The 21,125-nt window shown below is 36.6% G+C and overlaps 6 protein-coding genes across 8 annotated transcripts; 2 read left to right on the top strand and 4 right to left on the bottom strand.

Annotated features, from left to right (window-relative positions):
• Window positions 1–1,525: 1,525 nt before the first annotated feature.
• LOC6561073 (RNA-binding protein asd-2) lies at window positions 1,526–3,519 on the bottom strand. The gene is made up of 4 exons (XM_001986398.2): window positions 3,028–3,519; window positions 2,364–2,958; window positions 2,205–2,305; window positions 1,526–2,137 (listed from the first exon to the last, which is right to left on the bottom strand). The coding sequence occupies exons 1-4, from the start codon at window positions 3,287–3,289 to the stop codon at window positions 1,908–1,910; spliced, it is 1,188 nt and encodes a 395-aa protein (XP_001986434.1). The 5' UTR covers window positions 3,290–3,519; the 3' UTR covers window positions 1,526–1,907.
• A 314-nt stretch (window positions 3,520–3,833) lies between these two features.
• On the top strand, window positions 3,834–6,547 carry LOC6561204 (KH domain-containing, RNA-binding, signal transduction-associated protein 2). Of its 3 annotated transcripts, none has more exons than XM_001986397.3 (5): window positions 3,834–4,236; window positions 4,333–4,837; window positions 4,925–5,026; window positions 5,085–5,266; window positions 6,065–6,547. In XM_001986397.3, the coding sequence occupies exons 1-5, from the start codon at window positions 3,972–3,974 to the stop codon at window positions 6,208–6,210; spliced, it is 1,200 nt and encodes a 399-aa protein (XP_001986433.1). In that variant the 5' UTR covers window positions 3,834–3,971; the 3' UTR covers window positions 6,211–6,547. The 3 variants fall into 3 exon arrangements, with proteins under 3 accessions (XP_001986433.1, XP_032590467.1, XP_032590466.1); XM_032734576.2 differs by lacking the exon at window positions 6,065–6,547 and adding an exon at window positions 5,312–5,413 and having other exon boundaries at window positions 3,900–4,236; window positions 5,085–5,215; XM_032734575.1 differs by lacking the exon at window positions 6,065–6,547 and adding an exon at window positions 5,309–5,413 and having other exon boundaries at window positions 3,900–4,236; window positions 5,085–5,215.
• A 675-nt stretch (window positions 6,548–7,222) lies between these two features.
• On the bottom strand, window positions 7,223–7,819 carry LOC6559562 (DNA polymerase epsilon subunit 4). Its single transcript, XM_001986396.2, has 2 exons — window positions 7,608–7,819; window positions 7,223–7,548 (listed from the first exon to the last, which is right to left on the bottom strand). The coding sequence occupies exons 1-2, from the start codon at window positions 7,786–7,788 to the stop codon at window positions 7,262–7,264; spliced, it is 468 nt and encodes a 155-aa protein (XP_001986432.1). The 5' UTR covers window positions 7,789–7,819; the 3' UTR covers window positions 7,223–7,261.
• A 104-nt stretch (window positions 7,820–7,923) lies between these two features.
• Window positions 7,924–10,328, top strand: LOC6559561 (KH domain-containing, RNA-binding, signal transduction-associated protein 2). Its single transcript, XM_001986395.3, has 6 exons — window positions 7,924–8,166; window positions 8,226–8,347; window positions 8,413–8,777; window positions 8,837–8,926; window positions 9,093–9,178; window positions 9,461–10,328. The coding sequence occupies exons 1-6, from the start codon at window positions 8,010–8,012 to the stop codon at window positions 9,598–9,600; spliced, it is 960 nt and encodes a 319-aa protein (XP_001986431.1). The 5' UTR covers window positions 7,924–8,009; the 3' UTR covers window positions 9,601–10,328.
• Window positions 10,329–11,283: 955 nt separating this feature from the next.
• On the bottom strand, window positions 11,284–11,831 carry LOC6560210. The gene is made up of 2 exons (XM_001986394.2): window positions 11,652–11,831; window positions 11,284–11,586 (listed from the first exon to the last, which is right to left on the bottom strand). The coding sequence occupies exons 1-2, from the start codon at window positions 11,829–11,831 to the stop codon at window positions 11,341–11,343; spliced, it is 426 nt and encodes a 141-aa protein (XP_001986430.1). The 3' UTR covers window positions 11,284–11,340.
• Window positions 11,832–12,269: 438 nt separating this feature from the next.
• LOC116804990 lies at window positions 12,270–17,163 on the bottom strand. The gene is made up of 3 exons (XM_032734417.1): window positions 16,929–17,163; window positions 13,590–13,781; window positions 12,270–13,524 (listed from the first exon to the last, which is right to left on the bottom strand). The coding sequence occupies exons 1-3, from the start codon at window positions 16,990–16,992 to the stop codon at window positions 13,214–13,216; spliced, it is 567 nt and encodes a 188-aa protein (XP_032590308.1). The 5' UTR covers window positions 16,993–17,163; the 3' UTR covers window positions 12,270–13,213.
• Window positions 17,164–21,125: the final 3,962 nt, after the last annotated feature.

Below are 21,125 nucleotides of genomic sequence, written 5' to 3'. Positions count from 1 at the left end.
TAACGATAATCAGCAATATATAATAATGCACTGTAAAATAAGTATAATGTGTGTGTGTGTGTGTGTGTGTAGGTGTGTGTGTGTATGTGTGTGTGTGTGTGTGTGTGTGTGTGTGTGTGTAGGTATTGAAATGATGTTTTAGTCGCTTCATAAGCTCGCAGTACGCCCAATCATCACATGCATAAAACATTACAAGTGAATATCTCGGCATACATGTTGTAGTTGTAGTTTTTGGAGAAATGCATTAAAGAAACTCAAACTCAAATAATAGCGCTTTATAACTAACATGTACCGTAATCCGTATTCTTAGGTGTTTTTTTTTAGTTTTTTGGTTTTTTTGGCGTTCGGTCAAAAATCGAGAGTAGTTCTTCATTCATTTCATTTCAATTAACTTCTCGTCTCGTCTCATTCACAAATAATATGGTAAGCTGCAATTTAACATTGTCATCATATTTTGTTTGTATATTTGCATAATTCTATTACAATTTTAGTTGCTTTCAACAACAATAACAATTATGTGTGTGGGGTTTTTTTGCATTCATTTTCATTAAATGTATCTTTGTTGGTTTTAAATATATATATATATATATATATGTGTGTGTGTGTGTGTGTGTGTATCTGCTGATCGTTTTCTGTTTGTTTGTTTGTATGATGTAATAATGCTAAGCTATGTATGTTATGTATCGTATTATAGTAGTCATAATCGCGCTTTCGCCGATATATGTTTAGATTCATGTTTGTATTAATTATTTTTGTTTTTTTTGTTGTTTTTTTTTTTTGTTTTTATTTTTGGTTTATATATTTTTATGTAAATATGTATTGTATGCTTGATTATATGTAGGGGTATATGTATCTTTATGTGTGTGCTTCAGTGTGCATGTGATTAGCTACTACACGCAAATAAAAATCATTTATCTGTCAGTTTTACATGACTTTTTTTTGTTGCAAATGTAACAAAAAAGGAAAAAAGAAGCCTCCTATTTGTGTAATTATAGCATCGGAGAAGAAAATTATAAATAAAAATTGTATGCATTAAGTATACACAAATAAATATGAAATGATGTTGTAAACATTTAATAATCAATTCAATTCAAAAAAAAGGACAAACAAAACAAATTAAAAATCAAGATATTATTTTTTGTTTTTTGTAGGGGGTGCCCCAGCTGGATGAGCGATCCACAACTGTCAAGAGTTGGTTTCCGTTTTACACAAAATGCTCGTAAAAACACAAACAATATAAAAATGGTTCAACAAAAACAGTAAGCTTACAAAAATGGCATCTAACGAGTCTTCCTCCCCCTCAAAACAATCGAAAGCCCAATCATAGTGTTATTCAGTGTGTGTGTCTGTATGTGTATGTGTGTGTGTATGTTTGATTGTGTGTTGTGAGTGTTCGTGTTCATTTGGAGCATTCGTCTACTTAGGCTAATTTCTTAAACGTACAATTTACTCATTTCATTTCATTTCATTTCGTTTTGTTATGTTTGGTTTGGTGTGGTTTTGTCTCCTCATTGTTTTTTTTTTCTTTCCACTTTTCGAAATCTTTTTTGTTAAAGTCAAATGTATGAAAATTGTGTGTGTACTTATTACATCTACCTTTGGAGCAGTGTGCGTGCGAGTGTGAATGTGTGTGTGTGGTTTGAGATTCCGGCTCTGGCCTGAAATCGACCGAAAAGCCCAATCAAATGGCGGCGCATGCACATGCATAATATACTAGAGATGTATATATATATTTATGTATGTATGTATCTATGATTGTATATATATGTATATGCACATTGCTAGGCGGGGCATGCGTTTGGATGAGATGACGACATTGATGATGTGGATGATGATGATGCGGATGTTGACAAAATGGTGAACAAACAGCGAGCGGCAGCAGGCGGTGGCGGCGCATTGCTTCTGTATTATTTCTTGACAAACTGATAGGGGGCGGCGGGACGATAGTGCCGTATATTTGGCGGCACAGTGCCACCGGTGGCAGTTACAATAGTGTTGGCCATAATGCCACCACTGGCATTACCAAGCGCAGCATTGCGTCCATTAAAACTGGCCGAACTGACCAGCATGCAGGGTGATTCCCGTACAATTGTCTGCGGCGGCAATGCGGTATGCATTGCATTGCCCCGTTGGGTAGCTAAAAAGAGATGAGGATTACGGAGAGATAGAGAGGCAGATGGGTTGGCAAGTGGTTGACTACTCACCTGGCACATAGGGCTTTGGCTGGTGGTAGCCATTGTTGTGGGAACGATAATAGACAGTCTCGTCGTTGTGATGATAGTGCGATTGCTGCTGAAACTTTTGTCTGCAAATGATTGATAGATGCATGATTGATTGATTGTTTGACTGATGATAATGGTCACCTGTAGTTGCCGCAGGAGCGATTGTTGCCATTGCCACCGCCGCCGCCGCCACTGCCTCCAGCTGATTGTTGTTGTTGTTGCTGCTGCTGCTGTTGTTGTTGCTGCTGCTGCTGCTGGTGTTGTTGCACCTGGCGAAGTGATAGCTTTTTGGCCGCCTCTGGATCCTCCATGAGCTCCTTATACTGCTGCTGGCGTATATCATCATGCTTATCGGGTATCAGATAGCGCCGAATCTCGGCCAGGGCGTAGGCAACGCGTGCGTAGGCCTCCGCTGGCGGCGCTATGGTCGACACTTCGACATGGAGCGGTAGATTGAGGTGGGCATATTTGGCGTCCGCTGAATTGCGCAACTCCTCCTCGCGGGCACGATCCTTCATCGAGAAACGACCCAATATGACAATCTTGCACTGTGTCTCCTCCTGCAGCCGGCGCAGTGAGTTGCCCTTGGGGCCAAGCAATTTGCCAACATAGTTGAATTTCTTATCCTTGATCGGCACGTGCACCTTCTGCGACAATTTAATCGTACGCTGCTGATACACATCGGCATACTGATCTCTCGTCGGTATCCGGCCATTTAGCTGCACCCGTTCTAAAGCTGCAAAAGTCACACACAAACACAAATATATATGTATTTATAGATATGGTAAGCAGTTGGATTTTGTACCTTCGTCAATAAGTTTTAGTGCTAGTGGATATTGGTTCTCCATGCGGGATCGTTCGCTCATAAGTTCCTGCATATATTTCTGTGCCGATTCGTTGAGACGCGCCGGCTGCGCCTTCTCATTATCCGCTGCCGCATTGTGTTCGTTCTCGTGCTCGCCGTTGGCGGTGCCAGCATTTGCCACTCCCACACACGATCCGCCAGCTGCAGCTACTGCTACCACCGATGTTGACCCTGGGCCGACACGCATTCCGTTTTCCGCCATTTGTCCTGATTTCGCTAACTGTGCACGCAGTTGAATTGTTGTTGGCGTTTGTTACCAGCTTTGGGTGTCGGCACAGTGCGTGGCGCGTTTTATCTTGTTGGCACCGTCGCCGTGCAATCGTATTTATTTGAATTTATCAAATATGTTTGCAACCTTTTTGTGGCCCTAATTTTTTTCTCTCTCTTTTTCCATCAAAGTGTGTACATATTTAGCAGAAAATGGATAAAACGCGCTTTCGCATCGACAAGTGTCCAACCCTGCCAAGCCCAATTTGACCATCTCTAGTCGTGTACTTGTTTTGCACCGATAGTATCGTTAGAGTTTGCATCCAGTGTTACCATGCGTAGTTGACAAAAGTCTACCAGCATTTACTTTTAACTTTAAATGTATATTTTAAGCAGCAAATTAAACAAACTAGTTATTCGAATTTTATTGTATGTATTATATGCATGTAACAGCTCAGAATGCATCATATTAATACCAATAGTAAAATAAACAAGAAAAATACTAAATTAGGCAGAAAAACAAAAAAACGAACGGTAACACTCATTACCCCATACATAAAAGAAATTTTTTTCAACCACATACATTTTTACAATTGTACTTTGACGATTTTTGCGCTTCCCAAACCTTTAATTAGTGACCCATATACTGTTAATAAGTGTGCTCTCAATTAATTAAAATGCCGCGCGACTACGACAGAGACTACAATGAGGACACCGCCGCAGACTACAAGCGGAAGCGACGTGACGACGAGACAACCGGCGCCGGCAGCGCAGCAGACGCTCCCGAAGTGGATGGCAGCCACGGTCACACAGCCAGCCACGCCCCCCTGCACGATACGCCACAGTTGAACGAGAAGACAAATGCCTACCTGCAAGAATGCCTTATGGAGAAGAAGTCACTGGAGAAGAAGAATATTATCACAAAGCGACTGCTCGATGATGGTGCGAATAACTGTGAAAATGGGGAGGGGGAGTTGGGTGGGACACGTAAGTGAATTGTGAATCACAAGGCTTAATCCGATTTCATTTCATTTGCAGAGGTGGAGAAAATACTGGTCAGTGGCCGCATACCAAAGCCCGAGATATATGCGAATGTGTACAGCGAAAAACCAATTAGGGTTGCCCAAAAAGTTCTTTTCCCCATCAAAGAGTATCCGAAATTCAATTTTGTGGGCAAAATACTGGGACCCAAGGGGAACACACTGCGCCAACTGCAGGAGGAGACAATGTGTAAAATGGTCGTAATGGGTCGCAATTCGATGCGTGACCATGGCAAGGAGGAGGAATTGCGCAGCTCGGGCAATCCAAAATATGCGCATCTTAGCAGGGATCTGCATGTGGAGATATCGACAGTGGCACCACCAGCCGAAGCCTATCATCGTCTGGGGTATGCCTTGTGCGAAATACGCAAATTCATGATACCTGACGCCAACGACGACATTCGTCTGGAGCAACTCCGTGAAATGGACGGCAAGGAGCGCATGTACAAGAAATCTCATCACTACTCCAAGTCATATGGTGACCATGGCGCCTACAGCACTAGGTATATATAATTGCTACAATATTAAACTCATTTGTATATGCTTATTTTTATTCAAAACATTCTATATTACTTCTGTTCTCTTCAAAGGACACCTCCGCCAGCCACATCTAAGCCCAAGGTGTATTCCATTCTGGAAAAGGCGCGCTACGTAATGGATGATCCCAATTATGGTATTGTTAAGGCTCACAGGTATGCGGGAATAACTGCAGTAAATATCTACAAATTCCTTTAATATATTTTCTATTAGATCTAGGGATCATGAGCTATATGATCATCATGGTGAATACGACAGATATGCAACGCCGCCGCCGCAGTCTTCGAAGCACTCGAGTCACCATGCCCAATATGACAGTAGCTCGTATGAGCGGGACTATCGACGTGAGTATCATCCGCACTCGTCTTCCTCAACGTATGCGGCGGCCTATCCAGGTAAGGGCGAACGTATTTAGATATAATTAATGTCTTTTCCAGCAGCTGGAATGTTTTCGCATAACGAATAATTCATAAAAACCGCGCGCAACTGTTGACAAAAATCGAATAATTTAACTGCGATAAAAAGCACCAGAAAAAAGTAAAAAAAAAAAACAAGAGAAGCAAATGAAATACAAAAATATATCAAAGTAAAAACGCGTATATCAATTATGATAAAAAGAGAAAAAAACGGAAGCATATATATATCTATATTTAACAAGATTTTAAATGCACTATGCCTGCCAGAGGCGATCGATCAACCAACTCTCCATTCTGACGAACGAAAATCACGAAACTCAAGACAACTGCTAACAACTAACAATATATTCGTACAAAAGCATTTCTTAAAACACACATTCGAAGCAAATCTATCTCCAATTACTCATACATCGAATATAAACAACCAATTTCTACCTACTTCAAATTCAAATTAAAAAAAAACCTGTGATAACACATCAATTTGTAATTGCACTTTTGTATGCAAAACGCAAAAATGAAAAACAAACAAAAATATATATATGTATATGTATTAATTAAATTACTGCTGGGGCTAGTGCATTCAAAACCGGTTAAGCAACATGAATATCTTTTTTTTTTTGTTATCTATCTTAAGACCAATGTATAAAAAGAATTTAACAAATGAAAAACAGAAAGCAAAAAAAAAAAAGCAGAAAACAGAAAACCAAAAATACAAAGTACAAAGACAAAGAAAAACAATTGAAATCTAAACAACAAATGAAATTCTTTCCAAAATAGCAAAACCAAGCAACGGTCGTTCATCATCGTCATATAGACCAACGACATCGGGCTCGGGATCACATTCATCGGCACATTATGAAACTGGATCACGTTCTCGTGAAAGCGTGCGTTATCGCTCGGCTCCATATCCAAAAATGCGCTAATTTATTTCACAATAATCCAATCAACCAACAAAGTTAAGTAGTTAGTATCCAGCAACGAGAGCGACAAAGCTAAACAAAACAAAAAAAAAATTCCATGCAAATACAAAAAAGAAAAAGGAGAATAAAAAAAACATACAACAACAAATATCAAAAATATTTAAAGTCCAATAATCCAACCAATAATACATAAACAAATCTATGCATACACTTACCTAAAAATATATATATGACCTAAAACCAAACAAAAATTTCAAATGCAAAACCTATTTTATAGTAATTGTTGTTTAAAATATTTAATTTGTGTTAAACCCAAACAAAAAAGAAAAAAGAAAGAAAATGCAAACCCACAAAACAAAAGTTAATCATAATAATGCAACAAATCTAGCAAAACAAAAAAAAAATATATATATATATAAATATATTAAAAAGAAAACACATCTATATCAAACTTGAAAACTCTTTGTAAAAATCGTAAAAGCAATTCACATAATCAGTTAACACCTAAGCAAAGAAAGAACAAAAAATAAATAAAATCATTATACACACATCCTTATGCAATCGAAACAACAACAAGCCCCCTAATTATTCTAAACAAAATGTTAGCGTAAGTTTTTGGAATTATTTTTCAATAATAAAAGTTAATATAAAAATAAATAAAAAACAGAAATACCCAACGACAAAGTAAGTATGAAAACGGCTTCAATAAACAAACACACACAAAAAAAGAAAAGAATGCAAAAAAAAAAACAATTAAACTTTTCCGGCTTCGTTGCTGATCAGAGCGTTAAACGTTATACTTTATAAAAAAAATGTGTATTACTTTCTTGTAACGACGGTAAATGAGAAACCACAAAATTCCAATATACTTGATTATTATTTATAATTTTAAACGAATCATGTGCGCTTTAAAGAAATGGGGTGAATAACAATTAATACTTAAAATCAAATTCTCTCTGTTCGACGAAAACACTATCCCAAATAAATAAACAATTATAATAAAAAACAAAACAAATGTGTTTTTTAAAGATATTATTATCCTTTTTGAGGTTGTTCAAAAATGCAATGCACCATCCAAGAATATTAAACTATCCACGGCAGATATGGCTAGTTCCACATCTCTCTTTTGTACCGTCTTCTTTTTGGCCTGTGCTGTATACGTGAAGGACTCTCGTGCCAGGGATTCTATAAACAATTCCACCGCCTTTGTAACGGCAAAAACTGCTTCATTTGATGCAATCTGTAGATCTGGATCCAGTTTCATTATATTTCGAATGCGACCCATTGGCAACTGGGTAAGTTTGCCATCGGGTTCAGGTTCACTCGCCTTGCTGCCATTGCCTATTAATTATAACAGAATTTATACACTGCTCTGTTAAGTTGCTGTTTACGCTTTTTACTTGTTTTGTTTGCCGGTGGACTCATATTCGTTGTCTGATTTGGGGCAGGCGCTGGCTCAGCATCTTCGCCGTCGGATTCAGCAGCAGCCGCCTCTGTATTCATTTCTTCGTTCTTATCCAAGTCCTGTCCAAAGTCTGGCTCCTCGGAGTAATCATTTTGAAACAAATCCTCGCTTGCCATTATTTGTAGTTTACTATGGTGCTGTAAATATTAATACACGACTGCGTCGGTCGCCGCCAAAATAGTATCGATATATTGTCGCTGGCATCGATGACAATATGCACAAGTTTCGATCACTGTTGTGGTCGCTGAGATATCAAATTTAATCGAAGAAGAAGAGAAGCATTTGCAAACTATTATACACAATTTTCACGTGAATTAAATAGGAAAAAACAAATATTATGGATACTTCAAGTAGTGAATTCAGCGAAAAGCCGGCTGCACATGAGCATCAGCCACGTCTGAATGAAGTGGCTCAGAAATTTCTGGCAGATTTAGATGAGGAACGCCAGCGTCTCTCAGCCGAGTTTCCATTGTGCGCTTTGCTCATCGATGAAGGTAATTCTTGAAAGATTAATAGAGTGAATTGATGTATATGTATATATATTTAACAACAGCCGTGGATCGTGTTTATTGCACTGGTCGCATACCTGGACGTGAGTTTTATGCCGATGTTTACAAACAGAAGCCAATGAAAATCACACAAAAAGTCTTTGTGCCCGTCAAGCAATATCCCAAGGTAGGCTCAAAAGGAGAGCTATAACGTTATATATTTATATCTATATATATGTATGCCATATGCAGTTCAACTTTACTGGTAAAATATTGGGGCCCAAGGGCAACTCGCTGCGTCGCCTGCAGGATGAAACGCAATGCAAGATTGCCATTAAAGGACGCAGCTCGATACGCGATCGCAGCAAAGAGGAGCAGCTGCGCAATTCTGGCGATCCACGCTATGCTCATCTGCAAAAGGATTTGTTCCTCGAGGTGAGCACGGTGGCGACACCAGCGGAGTGTTATGCGCGCATCGCATACGCCCTGGCCGAGATCCGTAAGTATCTAATTCCAGACAAGAACGACGAGGTCTCTCACGAACAGTTGCGCGAACTGATGGAAATGGATCCCGAGTCAGCCAAGAATATACATGGGCCCAATTTGGAGGCATACAGGTGCGCCGTACCATATAGTTTCAAAATATAGATATGTATTAATACTTCCTAATCCTTAGATCCGTTTTCGATAAGAAATTCGGTGGTGGGAGCAGCGGTGCACCGAAATACTTGAATCTTATCAAGAGAACAGCGGAAAATCCGCCCGAGTAAGTTACTTGTAAAGTATAATTTTGAATTTATTTTCTGTGAGCGAACAAATTTACAACGAATGGATAAAGGTCTTAACGGATCAGCGTAAACGACAATTGAATTTGAATTAATTTGTTATCCACCACCTAACTGTCTTTAATTTAATCTAATCCAATCTTTTAGAGCTGAGGAGTCTGAAGAGGTGGCCTACGAGTACGATCATCGGATGCCCAAGCGTGGAGCACCATCAGGATATGAATACAACAAACGTAAGTGGATGCATTTTATTTGTGGTTGTGTTTCTTTCAGATCCTTGTATAAGTCAATACTTATTTTTGGAGGGTATTTCCTGTTTTTTTTTTTACCTTGATAATAAAGTAATATTGATTGCATTTTGGACAAACAGTGCAATTGTTATAACATATAATAATGCATTTGAGGCGATGACTAATTTTTATAAATAACAAAATTTCTATTTATGAACTATATAACTATATACCTATTCAAATTGTTGATAACTATAACATATTAAAAATGCATAAATTTTATAGCACGCCCATCAATAATACCAACAAACGCAGCCGCATATAAACGACCTCAGCCATACCAAACTGACATGAAACGTATGCGCGAACCACCCATCAAGTCTTATAAACCGAATACGTACACCATTCTAAAAAAGTATAAATAACACTATAAATGCTCTTAAGAAATAATAAGATGAAAAATATATATATACTTAAATATATATATAAATGAACAAGTAAAGACGATGTAATAGTTACAGCCAACCTCTTAAGAATATGATTAATTGGAAAATCAAGCAAACGTTTCAATTTGTTTGGACCTTGGGTGGAAACATATTTGGAAATTACCAATGCCCAATGCTAAATAAATATGAAAAATAATCTATATATATACATAAAAGTTTAAAAAGAAAAGAAAAAAAACATATTTATAAAAAATTTCAATTTAATTAAATTATAATGTTTACGCGTTATCACAGAACCTGTAAGTTTTGTGTGGTGAGCAGCCATACTTTCAGATACTTTTAACCTACTATTGTGCAGTTAAATAAATAATAGAAATTATAAATTGAAACTAAAAACTAAAAGTCGCATATAAAATTCGATTATAATAGAACTTAAATAACGCCTTCAAGATGAGATTGTTACTAGCAATAGACAGACTATATATAAAACAAATAAAATATATACAACGATGACACTGGCAATCGATAAGTACAGTCTCACATTGTTTATAAAGCAATAAATTTGGATCAATTCACATTTATTGAATATCAATTAAAAATCTAAAGTTTATAACAAAAAAATATGCGCATATTATACAATAAGATAATAAAAATACAAAATAAATTTATAAATTACTTAAAGTTGAATAAATAAATAATATTATCAGCACAATAACAATTATTCTACATTCAATGTAAACTTTTGCAACATTAAATTACATTTACAGCAAGCTGAGATCATTTATTAAGATCCCCGCGAGTCTCGATGGATTAGCAGACGTCAGAAATAATTCAGTTATAGCACTAAGGACATTCCATTTCAATGTCCAAGGTACGCGCACAAGTAAGTTATAGATATTATTATTTTTTAAGATAATTTCTAGTATAATAGCATTTAAGATATATAATATTCATATTTTTTAAAGATTTTCGTTTGGCAATGCAAACGCAAAAAATATGGCAATGCAAAAAATATTTAAATAAATATAAATGAATAAATCATAATGTTTTTTTTTTTACTGGGTTAAATGTGCGGTTAATTTGGGGTCTTAGGCAACCTTCAACGAGGCTAAAAATATATATTTGTTAATGTATACACCGCATACTTTCAGGATGAAATAATTTTTGGCCTGCTCAGTAAAGTCACAAATAAATGCATACTTTTAGGCTAAAAATGATTACTTAAGATACAAAGGTTCACATTCAAGTAGCTCTAATTATGCAATATCCTAGCAGATTTTTGAGCCAAATCGAATCTTGGAAATTGCTAAATGCCAGGATGCTTTCAAAAATGTCCGAGCTATGAGCCAAATCGAATGTCTACAAAAATCGATTTATGACGCAAAAATCCTTACAGATTTTCGAATTGCGTTCAAGAATTATGGAGTCATCTAAGAACCTAAGGAATTCGAATAATTTGGGTGACGCAATTTAGATTGATATTTTAATAATTTTTGGTTAATAAAAGACAATTAAATTTCGTTTGCATAATACAGCTCTTATTTCAATAAAAAATGTACTTATTTGTAAGAATACATAACTAATAAAATACTTAAACCAATTTTGTAATATAAATTGTACATGTATTTAATATATAGAAATCCATTACATTTCACTCTAGCGGAAAACATTCTTGATAAATAACTTGAAGTTCGATTGCTGATCTGTTTTTTTTTGGGGCTACGCACGATAATATATATTGCCGCCTGTAAAGCTAGCAATCCAAATCTGTTTCAATATTTCTTCGCACGGATTAGGGTCAAAGCTTTGAGTGTGCTGCTTCTGCATACGTTCCACTATTCTACGATATACATGGGATGCTGTCTGGAGCTGATTACAGCGGCTTTCCTCGCAGCAGGTTGTGCTGCTCGAGCCAAAGCTGTCCTGAGCAGTGGCTATGGCTATACTCTCTGTGTTGGGTATCATCTGTAGCAAAAATGGAAAATATTGTTAGTCAAAATGCATTTTTATAGATATTGCTTGCAATTTACTTTCTTATACGCAGATATGCAGCACTGATTTGGTATGGTGACTAGAAATGTGTAAGTCCTGCTTAGCGGTGCAGTTGTCGACTGGCGTGTTGTCTGCAGGAAACTAAACATGTTTTCTGAGCCACGCTTGGCTTGTGTCGCTGTTGGCAGCGGCGTTGTCGTCAGCGTCGCTGTCGACATCGGTTCCACCACCCTTGGCCGAGTGTTTGTGCCTGCCAGCTCCTGCTACCATATGGCTGGCATGTCCTGCGCACATTGCGGAATTCCTACCCACTACACATCTGCAGCTGCAGTCGGCCACCGAACTCGTGCTGGTGCGACAAAGAGAGCCAGCGAGTGAATGCATTGTTGCTGCTCTGCTCTGCTCTGCTCTACTCTTTTTAGCCGCCCCTATCCGCTCCACAAAATACAATTCGGCTGCCGTGCTCTATGGAATTGTATAGACCTCCATAAGGGTGGGTCGTCATCGTCATCATCATCATCATCATCATCATCGCAACAGAAGCACACACAAACATTTGGGAACGGCAGCAATTTAAAGTTTTAAAACGGTATTCTGCATTGATTGCATTGCAGCCAATATAAGTCTTGGTGTTGCAATTAAATTAATTCAGGGTGTTTTTTTTTTTTTAAGGATCGAGTTTATTTTACTTGCTCTGCGAGTTTCAAAATATTTTTTTTTAATTTTTGTTGCATCAATTTAAGACACTTGTTACCGTACATTTTATGCATTTGTTTAGTTACTTTGTTCTAAATATACATATGGCTCAACCAAATACTAGTTAATATTGCAATTTATCATATTAATATATTGGAGTTTAACGCAAACTTTTCTTTTGAGATATATATTTGTGTGCTGCAATTGTTATTTTAGCTGGATCTGTTCTTAATTACAACATTTTTTATAATAATGTAAGCTGTTAACTTTCAATTTACTTGTGCATCTGACTTTCTTTTCTAGAACTTTTGTTTTGTAAAATATTTCTTAGAATTTGTCTGCTCTATTTAACATTTTTTCTAGATTGGAATAAGCAATACTTTAAGATCAAGTTTTAATAAGTACAAGGCGAACAACTTTAGTTCATAATTACATATTTTCTAGTTGTAATATGGATATTTCCTCTAACTCAGTTTATCTGATATTCCAAATCCTTTTTCATAAGCATACTTTGCATTTATTATTAAAGCAGTTAAAAGCACTTTGGATATTTGTTAAGAGCTTGTCTGATGGATTCGTGGATCCAATTGATAATCGGGAAAGTGGCAGCTTTAACATAGTAACGTATTTATATACATTCGATCAATCTAAATATATATATATGTATATATATTTGTGTATATATATTTCTTACAGCTAGACTACAATAATAAAGCAACACCTAACATAATTGAAGCTACACTTGAATTGGAAATTAAACCAAGGAATCCTTAACTCAAAATCAGCACATTTAACAACTTAGATACAAGCTCGTCCATTACTGTAAGTCTAATCCTTCTGCCAAAGGACATCAAGTGCCGGTGGTGCAATCTTTAAATGTGTGTGCTCCACATTTGCAATATGCTTAAAAGCGAGCTGTTGCCTGCTGGATAAGTGACAGTACTCCAAGAATCAGGCAATCGACAGCTCTTGGCCAGCTTATGGATGAAGCTGAGCTGGAATCCGAGGTGGGGGTAGGGGCTGTTCCCAACTGGATGGTAATCAGGCGACGCACATTTGCCGGCATCACGTAACACGAGAAATTGTGACCGGTGGCATTGGCCAGCGGCACATTGAGGACGAACTGATTGTCCAGACTGTAGATGGGGATGATTGGCTGAATGCCATTCATGACGGGCGTCTTGTCCCGATACCAGAGAATCACATGACGTACAGCTGAAAGCGAGCGCACGAAATGGGACAATCAAGGCCAGCTGGCACACACCCTTTAATCAATTTACCATCATAGTTTTTAACTGGGCAATCGAGTTTTACATTGGTCTCATTCGGCATCACGTAGACAACACCCTGTTCCTGATCCTTTTCAAAGTATGGCACCATTGTAGCCGCTGTGGGCTTTGCCAAATTGCCCGGCGAACGCGATGAGTCCTCGTCATCATAGGAATAATCTGGACTTTGCTCGCTGGCGTATGCTGAATAGACATAATAAACATATACAAGTGGGATAAGTTATATCAGATAGATATACCAAAAAAACTATATATCAATAAAAAATATAGCATTTTGGCATTTAAAAGAAGTATACAAAACACCTTAGATTTTATTTTATTATATTTATTAAAAATCTTTGGAATTTTTTGTTTTTTAAGAGGAACATTTCTTTTAGAACATAGGAAATCTTAAATGATATTATTTGCATCTCCAAATTGCACAAAGTAAAACATTAATTAAAAAATACATATAAAATCAATTTATTGTTTGGTGATTGAATATTTCAAATGTTTGTTTCGCGGTTTTCATTTTTTATGCTGCCAGCGAAAGACATATTTTTATCTTATAATTAGTCACTTTGTAAAGGTCAAAAAGATGACCCTCATCATAGAAAACGAGTCTCAGTTTTTGTGAATCTTCCTGTTAACTGTGATTCATTAATATTGGTGTCATTTCGTTGTCTGTGCTTGTATTTAAGATGGGCGCGGCAAGGTCAGCAGTCAACACCCTAAACATAACCAGTCAACACACCTGGATAGCGTAATTAAGGCCCAATTATGCATTGAAAACCACAGCAGTTTCTCGTGTCGAGCAATAATCGAGCTTATCCCCAAACATATATATATATATATATATATATTTATATATATATATATATATCGAGTAGGCCTAAGCTTTAGGATTCTCTTCATAGACTCGCTCAACACGACGACAACATAATACCATTAGGTAAAAGGGCGCAGCCCAAAGACTGGCAGCGTGTCGACGCCCACTTTGGATGACTACAGACTACAGGCTACAGACAGAGAGATATACACAAATGCTGTTCCCGTCTCTATGGCTCTTCCTTCAAGTTCCTCACATGCCAACCAACGCCTCGAGCTCGAAACTGCTCGAGGTCATTATAGGTTTATGGGAACAGCCATTTCAAGGCACACGGGAATTGTTGCCAGTCAAAATGAACGTTTTCGGGATTTCAACACGGACACATTGTACACTTGCATACATCTATTGATTTATGTCAAGGATAGCTATTCGAATTGCTTGCGTCATTTGCACTTTGAGTTCATCATCATAGTTTGAGGTCCTGAAATTGCTAAATATCTATATACGCATATACACAGCGTGCGGTAAGTTATTATTTCTATTTATTAACACACATCGAATGTGGAGCGTTTTCTGTGTACTTAAGGCTTGTGGTAGCAACCACAAAGTGGGTCAGCGTTTTAGCAACTGGGAATGTTATAATATACTTATATCTGTACTTGAGATCTATTATAATAAGTAGAGAGCGCATGCACAGCTTTCCAATAATACACCCCACAACATTTTTGATTAATCTATATTTTTTGTCGAGGCTATAACTGTTAAGTGGGTCATTCAAGTCCTTTTGCTCCAAATATGGGCATCTATCCAAGAATGCCTAAGGTCAAGAACAATTATAATCATGACTCAAGAACTGACAGACTAAAAATGACAATCATGCAACAGTTTCCTATTTCCAAGATACTCATTAAGTTTATTAATATCTCAAAATGACAATTAACATAGGAAGCTATTTACAACAGTATTGATAGATAATGCTGTGGGTAACCATTGAATGACTCAAATACACTCATTTCATCGCATTTATGCAACAGCTTCATAACTTCCAATTTAATTATTCAAAGTCACTTTAATCATGCTGATATTTTTAACAATGTGGTCATTCATTCCTTCTATGGATGAGTCTGTTGTGGCATTAATTTGTCCATTTACCCCAAACCACATACACATGTATGAATTTACCCGGCTCAACGGTATCAGCTACAAGTGAATAACAAATTCTATTTATATATATATAAATATCATCGTTTTGGCAGCCAAGACGCGTTTCCCATTAATGTGTGTGTGTGTGTGTCTTGTAAGGAAAGTATCTATATCTATATGCACATACGTGACAAGTATTTTATGAATTTCAGTCCATAATAAATATTTTGCAAATATGTAACTAGATGAATTATTCATAGATTTATATTATTTATTAATTAATAATTACTATTAATAAAAAATTATATAGAAATTCAAATCTGCCAGCTTAGTAACGAAGCAAAGAAGAATCAATATATAATATTATTCCAAGAGATTTCTAAAATATTATATGAACTAAATTCCATTCCAGTCTAAGAGCTAGTTTTAAGTACGAGCAAATTGTAAAGCATATACTTAGGCGTCTTATTTACAAGACATTTTAATCATGCAGCTTGTTCTCTTTTTTGTTTTTAATGTGTAAACTTAGAGTGTCTTTTGGAAAATTAAACTGCAGTAGTTTTTTATCTGTTCAAATGTAAGTGTCGAGGGTCGAAAGGAGAGTGCAATGCTCTTGTGTGAGGGGAAGGGTTGGGATGGGGTTTTAATCCATCGATTTCTTGAGCGCTGCACAGCCAGCGCATTTTGTTTGGGCCTGCATGCAGTTGGCTTATACTTAAGCCGTAAGCACTCGGCACTTAAGGACTCTTGGGATTATATAATTTGAAGGATTGTGTATACAGTAAAATATTTTATTCACCAGCATAAGTGTCATATGGAAAGCTTATCAGAGGCAAAATAACAAAGCAAAAGTTGCCTTGTTATGCAAAGTAATTTTTATCATAGAGTCTCATAAGTGTTCTCATAAATACATATCTGAAATTGGCAGATCAGTCAACATGACGTATGATTGATAAACTAAAAATGTTTTCAGCTCATATTGTTGGCATTTTTATTGGCAGCGGAGAATAGACAAACAAAGCCATCGAAAATAGAAGCATAGCTAATGGATTGGCATTTCGGAATATGAATAGTTTGAATAGTTTGAGAAACAGTACCATTAAACAGATGCACAGATGCTGTATATATATATATTATATATAAAATATGTACATGCAAGTTGTATTAAATTGAAAATATGTATTATGCATATATAGAGGCCAAGAAAAAATGATGCTTCTATAAATAAGTGTTTGATGCGTGAGTGAATTTGGATAATTCATTGAAAAATGTACAAAATAAATGCCGAACTGATGGGCTGAAATCCATCAACATCAAAAACGGATTTAAAGAGTACACTCTGAATGAATTTGAATAATAAAAATATGTGGAATTTGTACCTGGCAGCGTATATAGAGATCCGATGATAAATGCCAGCAATAAGAGACGAGTTGTCATTGTCATTGTGCTTGCGGCAGATATGGAGAGTGTAATTATGATAATGTGGTTTACTTTGGCAGTTGTCTCGTTCAACTCGGTATCCTTTGCAATTCAGATAGAGAGATTTTTATATATTTATATGTATTGCGAAAAAAACGCGAACCGCGAAACCCGTTCACACTGAGCGACACTGAGACACTAAACTTTGCGTGGGTTGTTTTGGTTGTTTGGTCGGTTGCTGCTTCTGCTTGTGCTTCTGCTTCTGCTGCATGCCTCTGCTGTCTGCTGCCTGCTGTCTGCTGCGAGAGGAGAGCACACTGAGCACAACAGCGACGAACAGAATAGGACTGCTCTGAACTGCGAACTGCTCATAACACGACGACGACGACGCCGAGGTGCAGCATAAAAACAAAAACTCAACAAAAAGGAAATAAGCGAAAACTATGCGAATGATGATGATGACTCACAGCCGACTTTGGTTGCCCAGTTGGAAATTGGCTCGCGACTCGAGCAACACTTTACACAGCGTTCCGTGTATTTTCAGACATCTCTTTTTGCCGCTCTGAGTCTCTTTGGAGTTGGGTCTGTGCGTCTTCATTTACCATTGGCATTCATCGCATGCCCATGCGCAAAATGATTTCATCCATCGGGGCAAAAAAGCAACCACAAAATGTAGCCTGAAACGACTCCAGCAAACTCCGCAGTCCGTGGCCTAAATGTCGTAAAACTTGTAACTTATGGAGGGTGCATGGATATGCTATATATATGCATATAGAAATTGCATATGTATTTGCAATATATTTGCAATTCTACACTGTAAAATATTCGCTTACCACGCGGCTGATAATCATCAGTAGCTGGGAGCAGCTGGGCGTATCAATCAGATTTTCGAAATAAATTCATCCAAATACTTTGGCTGACTTTTAATGCAGCTCTTTACTTGAAATAAAAGCTTTTATTTTATGTTGTAGTAATGTTTCATAATTAATAATAGGTAATCAACGACTGCTCAAATATATAAGATATTTTTACTTTTTTATTTGTTTTTAATGTATTTAATTTATGTATCCCAATAGTCCCAATGGGATTCGCCATTTATCGGAGTAGAAAAAGCAGCGAAAAGCATATTTAATTTAGTTATATTTTCAATTTAATTGGGTTATATATGCTTTTAGGATAAATCTTCTAATTTTATAGAACTAAAAGTCATTATTGAATATGAATTAAAACAACAACTAAATTAGTAGTCTGAAAAATGAATTTTACTAGAAAATAAAATGCATCTTTAATTGGAAAAAATATCTTCAAATAGACTGAACTTAGTTTTACATTTTCTGACAAATACTTGAAACTAAGTTTTTGAAATTCTTTTGTAAATTTTATGTTTCTGCTTCTGCTCCTCCTTTACTGTGCAGTGCATTGTTCAATGTGTATTTTATGTTTGCATGGAAGATTGAAATTCTTTAGCACATTTGCTGACACTTTCAATTCCAAACAGTTTTTCGTCATAATTTTGTGTCCTATTTCAGTCAACACTCGCTGCTCTTTTGCACAAACACAGCAGCAAAAACAACCCCCAGCAAACACCCACACACACACACACACACACACACACAGAGGCATACCAACGGAACTTGTTTGGTTCTGCAAATGCATGTGTTCTTGTGGTGTCGCGTTGCCAACTATGCCAAGGAATTGTCGGCATATTAACACGTAAATATAGTTTCTAATGTGCTCTCGCTCTCCCTTTCTATTTCTCTTAAATGTGCCTTGGCGCTCTCTTTGCGGCTGCTGCTGCTGCTCCGAGCAAATGGAGTCTGCGCGGCGACTGAGAAAAGGGATACGCATTTGTGTGTTTGTCTTTAGATATCTTGCATGTATTTTATGCTGACAGCGCACAGCTTTTAACACACACACACACAACACGCACACATAGAATACTTGAATTGTCGCTTGTTGTTTGTTTGATTAATTTGATTCCAAAGTTGTAAAGAAAGAAAATTCCCAGAAATTCGGTGAATGCCGCCGTCGCACAATGTGTCTGTGTGTGTGTGTGTGTGTTGTCTACGTGTAAATATAAATATTTGATTAATATCCACCCATAGCTTAGCTGCAGGCGCGAACATGTGCAACAACCACAGCATCTTCAACTCATCAACAACAAAAAAATAAAAATCTGAATTTTGCGGATGTTTACAAAGTTGGCACCCAAAGGCAACCCCAGGCAACAGAAGACAACAAACAACAACAAGACGAATACATAAATATGAATATACATATATATACACATATATATATATATATATATGTATGAATGCATCATAATGCATCTACAAGATACTCACACTCGTACTCGCACTCGATGCACAATACCCACTTTGTTTTATGGTCGTAGATTAATTTTAATTGTTTGTTTGTCTCGCTTCAGCGTGCTGCATATCATATCAGCAAATGTTGCATTGCATTACGTTGCACACATTACACATTACACATTGCTACATGTGTCCACACGATGAACACAAACATTTTTCTGTTACTGCCACACAGTGGTCGTCATATCATTTACCGCAACTACAACTGCAACTGCAACTGCAACTGTGGCAAGCACAAGCACAAGCACAAGCAGACAACACAAACAAAACGCGACCCCTAAAAGCAGTTGGGGCAAGTAAATCACAGTGCTTGCCCCAATGCAATCAACTGGCTTCCCATGCAAAATGCTGGGAAAGTCGCCTTTTCATTAAGCAAACGGCAAAATGTATCTCTCGGCCCGACAATGTACATCTGTGCATCTGTGTATCTCCAGCTCTCTTCTGGGAACTGTTCAGCACAGCGAGGAGTACATTGAAATGGAAATCGCCAGAATGCGAAGCAAAAACTGTGGATGGCAATGCCCAATAAATTCACAGAATTTAGCACAAGAATGCCTAAATAAGACAAACATGATATAATTATATTTTTTCTCTCTCTGATTGTGTGTGAGCTGCATACCAAATTAATTGCTTACCAATTGCCTTTAATTTAACCTACATTTCATGCCCATATGCATGCATATATTTGTGTATTTATAAGGTATTGGCATTTTATGCTTAAGAAACTTTCACTTAAAATTAATCATATGAACGAGGAACTGCAAGCTCAATTTTGATTAAGCCTGATGAAAAATAATAAATAATAAGTAAATAAACATTTTCTGATCTGCATATTTTGTCAGTCCATTTATGCATTTAATGTAAACATTTATTAATTATAGTTCAACTACTAATCTAGTATTAATTAAGCTTTATAAAATAAAGTCAAACTGTTGATTGATCAGTAATCATATCAGTTATTTGCTGAGCTATAAATCTCGCTTGCCAATCATATTTAGCCATATTCTTTTTATTAAATAAAAGCTTTTATTATAGATTTATTAACTATAGTCCTATAGTCCTACTACAATATTATTAAAACCTTATTAAAAAAAATTCAACCCAGCTGATTGCCCTGTAATCAATAATAATCATATTCTGATCTGAAAATGTCGTTTGCCAAGATCAGCTTTAGACTAGTTGACTACTTTTTTTCTATAAATAAATTATTGTATTAAATTCATTACAGTTCAACTACTACTCAACTATTAATAATGCCTTTTAAAAAGCCAAGCTGATTGCTCGATAATAATAACAATAATAATCTGATTGGCTTTAAATTGTGGCAAAACTGCTTTTTTCCACACCCGAACTAAATTTGAATAACTTATCTGAGTGCAAATATTGTAAATGGCAATTTAATGAGTAAGCAGTTAAGCGACGTATGAATATTAATTATAATGAGTCAATTTAACGCCCTCAAATAAATATTGCCTTAATCAGCCGCTAGAAATAATATAATGATCGTTATATTCATATATTGTACATGTTATAAATATAAATATAGATTTCAATATATTATATCTGCTGTATTTGTCACAAATTAAGAATAATTAAGTGTTCATATATTCTTTTAATGCATCATCCCATAAATGCGATTGTTGGTACACAAATGCTTGTTAAATACAATTTGAGCTGCGCGCTTCTCTTAGCTTAAGGTGTGCCGCTCTTCAGCCAACTCTTTGGCCTTTGCCTAGCTGCCCCCACACTCTCTCTTAGTGGCTCTCTTCAAAATAACGCCGGTGC

Source organism: Drosophila grimshawi, unplaced genomic scaffold, assembly GCF_018153295.1.
Source record: "Drosophila grimshawi isolate 15287-2541.00 unplaced genomic scaffold, ASM1815329v1 contig_1367, whole genome shotgun sequence".
Taxonomy (NCBI): Eukaryota; Metazoa; Arthropoda; class Insecta; order Diptera; family Drosophilidae; genus Drosophila; species Drosophila grimshawi.
The sequence above is the reverse complement of the archived record's forward strand: the minus strand, read 5'-3'. Positions and strand labels throughout refer to the sequence as shown.